Source organism: Nicotiana tomentosiformis, chromosome 10, assembly GCF_000390325.3.
Source record: "Nicotiana tomentosiformis chromosome 10, ASM39032v3, whole genome shotgun sequence".
Classification (NCBI taxonomy): Eukaryota; Viridiplantae; Streptophyta; class Magnoliopsida; order Solanales; family Solanaceae; genus Nicotiana; species Nicotiana tomentosiformis.
Window position 1 is genome coordinate 28,152,044 of NC_090821.1, and position 4,675 is coordinate 28,156,718.

The 4,675-nt window shown below is 39.8% G+C and overlaps 1 protein-coding gene across 1 annotated transcript; it reads left to right on the forward strand.

Annotated features, from left to right (window-relative positions):
- The first annotated feature begins 2,146 nt into the window (after window positions 1-2,146).
- On the forward strand, window positions 2,147-3,909 carry LOC138899925 (uncharacterized). Its single transcript, XM_070186626.1, has 3 exons — window positions 2,147-2,699; window positions 2,829-2,897; window positions 3,797-3,909. The coding sequence occupies exons 1-3, from the start codon at window positions 2,147-2,149 to the stop codon at window positions 3,907-3,909; spliced, it is 735 nt and encodes a 244-aa protein (XP_070042727.1).
- Window positions 3,910-4,675: the final 766 nt, after the last annotated feature.

The following is a 4,675-nucleotide window of genomic DNA, read 5'->3' on the forward strand; positions in this document are numbered from 1 at the left end:
ATCATTTATGTCATTCCATGCATTCTATATGCTTTCTGCGCATATATTCTAATATTCTACTTGATGCCTTTGTTACATTCATTCATTTTGATAGACGAGATAGTATGATTCATAATTTAAATCTCTAAATCATTATATATCTCTTTCCATTTCCATGATATGTACATGCATAAACTGTACATGTATATTTGTTAGTGAGTATCATATGACTTGAACCTCACTACTACTTCACCGAGGTTAGTCTTGATATTTATTGAGTATATGTTATTTCTTTACCCATACTACACTTTTGCATATTTTGTGCAAATTCTAGCATTTACATTAGTAGATCTCAGGAGGGTGTCCAATAGCTGACTTGGGAGACTCGAGGTAGTGCTTCTTGATCAATCACAGACCCTTGAAGTCACCTTCTTCTTATCATATACTATTTATCTCATTCAGTAGTACTCTTCTATTTATGAGACTCGGTTATATTTCCTCTTAGTATCTCATTACTTAGTACTATCAGGTTTTGCGGGTTACTGAGGTATTTTTCGCTTTTGGTTAATGTTGTGAAATTTATTATGCTTTATTTATATAATAACATTAGTTTATCCTATATTTGTCCTTTCCTGGCTGATTTGGATGTTTTCTTACTTAGTGTGTTGGAATTAGGTGTTATCACGACCATTGGTTAGATTTTGGATCATGACAAAGTTGGTATTATAGCTCTTGGTTCATGGGTTCTATGAGTCATGAGCATGTCTAGTAGTGTCTTGCGGACAAGTGCTCAGACATTTATACTTATCTTCGAGAGGCTATGGGACATTTAAGAAACTTCGCTTTCTTTCCTACTCTATTGTTCGACTTTGTTTCATCCTAAAGTTTGAGTCTTTATTATTCTATTCCCTCACATATGATGAGGATATGTTCGTCTGCAGCTCGTGAGCAGGATCTAGTGCCCTAGGCTTCAGCCGCTACTAGAGGTAGAGGTCGGACAGAGGTAGTGTTGGAGCCTAGACCAGGGCACATGCAGTGGCTCCTAGAGATGGAGCACCTGCCACTACTTATGCATCTGATACAGTCGAGTTCTAATTTACTTCTACAATTTGGCATAGTAGGGATGATTCTTATCGTCCTAGCTACTTCTCAGACTGGAGGGAGAGCACAGACTCCAGATACACATACTACGAAGCAATCCACTACAATGTTTCAGACTCTAGGAGTTCCGGTTATTCAACTAGTTAGGGTAGTTTAGCCGATTGTTGTAGCTAGGCTGGAAGTTAGGCCTGCTATGTCTGTTGATGATCATAAGATGATGGATATGTTCAGAAAGTTGGATCCTCCATGTTTTGATGGTGATCCCACAGCTCATTCTCAAGCTTTCTTATATATATATATATCATGATATTTTGGGCAATTTTGGCCATGTGGAGTCCAATGGAGTTGATTTCACTACTTTTAAGGTAAGAGGGCTAGCCAAGAAATGGTAGCAGACTTATGAGAAGGGCAAGCCACCAGGGTCACGTCCTCTCACTTGGACTCAGTTTTCTACTCTCTTCCTATAGAAGTTAATTCCTCTCACCATGAATGATAAGTTGCACATTCAGTTTGAGCAATTGATACAGGATGGTGTGACAGTTACTCAGTATGAGATGAGATTCACAGATTTGTCGTGCTATGCAGCTTTTCTGATTCCCTCTAAGAAAGAGAGAGAACGAAGGTTTATTGAGGGTCTGAGCTATAGAATATGGTACGGGATGGCACAAAAAGTTGAGACTAAACTACTTTCCACTAGGTTGTGGATATTGCTTGGGGGTTAGAGCATATCCATAGTCAGGAGAGGAAGGATAGAGAGGCCAAAAAGCCTCGTGGTACTTGAGAATTTAGTAGTGCCCACTCTAGAGGTAAAGGGAATGATGGTAGAGGCCATCCTAGCAGGCCATTTCAGTCAGCACTCCAGACTTCTCGCAACACCCTAGTTAGTCATGGGTTTCAGAGTGCTAGCTCAGGACGATCATCATACAACACACCTCCTCCACGTGGTTCTTATAGTGCATCTCCAGAGCAGGGTTCTTAAAGTGGTTATTCTAGTCGTTCGGCGAAGACTCGGTCCTAGCAGCCATGCCAGTAGAGAATTTGCCTTGATTGTTGAGATCAGAGGCATATGAGGAGGGATTGTCCTTGGTTTCGAAGTGGTGTATCTCAAAAAGGTATTGAGGCTATGATTCTAGTCCCAGTTACTACACCACTTGTCCAGCCCACTAGAGGTGGAGGTCATACAATCAGAGGCCGTCATAAAGGTGGAGTCGAGGTGGGTGGAGGTCAGGCTCGTTGTTATGCTTTTTCTGGTATGCCAAAGGCAGCTGCATCTGATACAGTCATTGTATGTATTATTTCAGTTTGTCATAGAGATATTTCAGTATCGTTTGAGCTGGGTTCTACTTATTCGTATATGTCATCTTACTTTGCATCATATTTGAGTAGTACTCATGATTCCTTAGATATTCATGTTTATATTTTTACACTTGTTGGAGATTCTACTATGGTAGATCGGGTTTGTCGATCATGTGTAGTTACTATTAATGGGTATGATATGATGGTTGATCTCTTGTTGTTGGACATGGTGGATTTTGAGGTAATTCTCAGCATGGATTGGTTATCTCTGCATCTTGCTATCCTGGATTATCAATCCAACACTATGACTTTGGATATGCCAGGTTTACCTAGATTTGAGTTGATATAGTCACTTGGTTATACGGGTAAGGTGATTTTATTCTTGAAGGCTCATCATATAGTTGAGAAGGGATGTTTAGCATATTTCGCTTTTATCTGAGATTCTAGTGCAGAGGTTCCTCCTATGGGTTTGGTACCGGCTGTGAGAGAGTTTTTGGAGGTGTTCCCTATGGATTTGTCAGGTATGCCACCAGATAGGGAAATTGACTTGGCGCTGGGCACTCAGTCCATATTTATTCCACTATATCCGATAGCTCTGGCGTAGTTGAAGGAATTGAAGGTGCAGTTACAAGATTTGTTTGGAAAAGAGTTCATTAGACTGAGTGTTTGTCCTTGGGGTGTACTGATATTGTTTATGAACAAGAAGGATAGTACTATGAGGATGTGCATTGATTATCGATAGTTGAACAAGTTTACTATTAAGAACAAGTATCCATTACCTCATATTAATGACTTGTTTGATCAGCTTCAAGGTTCCAAGGTATTCTCTAAGATTGACTTGAGGTCAGGTTATCATCAGGTGAAGATTAAGGCTTTGAATATCTCTAAGTCGACTTTTAGGAATCGTTATGGTGATTATGAGTTCTTGGTGATGTTATTTGGTTTGACTAATGCTCCTGTGAAATTCATGAATTTGATGAACTGGGTGTTCAAGCCTTATTTGGACTCTTTTTTATAGTGTTCATTTATGACATTTTTGTTTACTCTCGCAGTAGGGAGGAGTATAAGCAATATTTGAGGATTGTACTTCAAACCTTGATGGAGAAGCATCTTTATGCTAAGTTTTCTAAGTGTGAGTTTTGGTTTGACTCATTTGCATTCTTGGGTCACGTAGTGTCTGTGATGGTATTAAGGTTGATCCCAAGAAGATTGAGTTGGTTCAAAATTGGCCTAGACATACTACAACTATAGAGACCAGGATTTTCTTGGGTTTGGCAGGCTACTATCGTCTTTGTAAAGGGGTTATCATCCATTATAGCTCTGTTGACTAAGTTAACTCAGAATGGTATTCCTTTTCGATGGTCCAATGAATGTGAGGAGAGCTATTAGAAGCTCAAGTTTGCTTTGACTACAACCCCAGTGTTGATGTTGCCAAGAGGCTCAGGACCATATACAGTGTATTATGATGCTTCACGCATTGGTCTTGGTGCGTTGTTGATGCATGAGGATAGTGTGATCGCAAATGCATCATGACAGTTGAAGCCTCAAGAGAAGAATTATCCAGTTCATGATGTGGAGTTATTGGTGATTCTGCATGCACTTAATATTTGGAGGCATTTCTTGTACGGTGTGTCATGTGACGTTTATACCGATCATCGCACTCTTCAGCACTTTTTCAAGCATAAGGATTTGAATTTGAGGCAACGGAGGTGGCTTGAGTTGCTTCTGATATCACTATCGTATATCATCTGATTAAGGCAAATATAGCAACGGATGCCTTGAGTAGAAAGGTGAAGAGTATGGGTAGTTTGACATTTATTCCAGCTGAGGAGATACTTTTGGCTATAGATGTCCAGGCCTAGGCCAATAGATTTGTGAGATTGGATATTTCTAAGCCTATCAGAGTTCTTGCTTGTGTTATTGCGCATTCGTCCTTGTTTAAGTGAAGCCTTTCTAGTGTGATGATCCCTATTTGTTCATACTTAAGGACATGGTGCAGCAAGGTGGTGCTAAGAAGGTGGTTATTGGAGATGATGGTGCTATGCGACTTCAGGCTCGACTTTGTGTTCCTAATATTGATGGGCGGAGGGATTTGATACTTTAGTAGGCTCATAGTTCGCGGTATTCTATTCATTCAGGTACTACAAAGATGTATCGTGATTTGAAGTAGCACTATTTGTGGCGGAGGATGAAGAAGGACATTGTTGGGCATGTTTCATGGTGTTTGAATTGCAAGCAAGTTAAGTATGAAAACTAGAAAATAGGTGGTTTGATTCAAAAGATTATTATGCATGAGTAA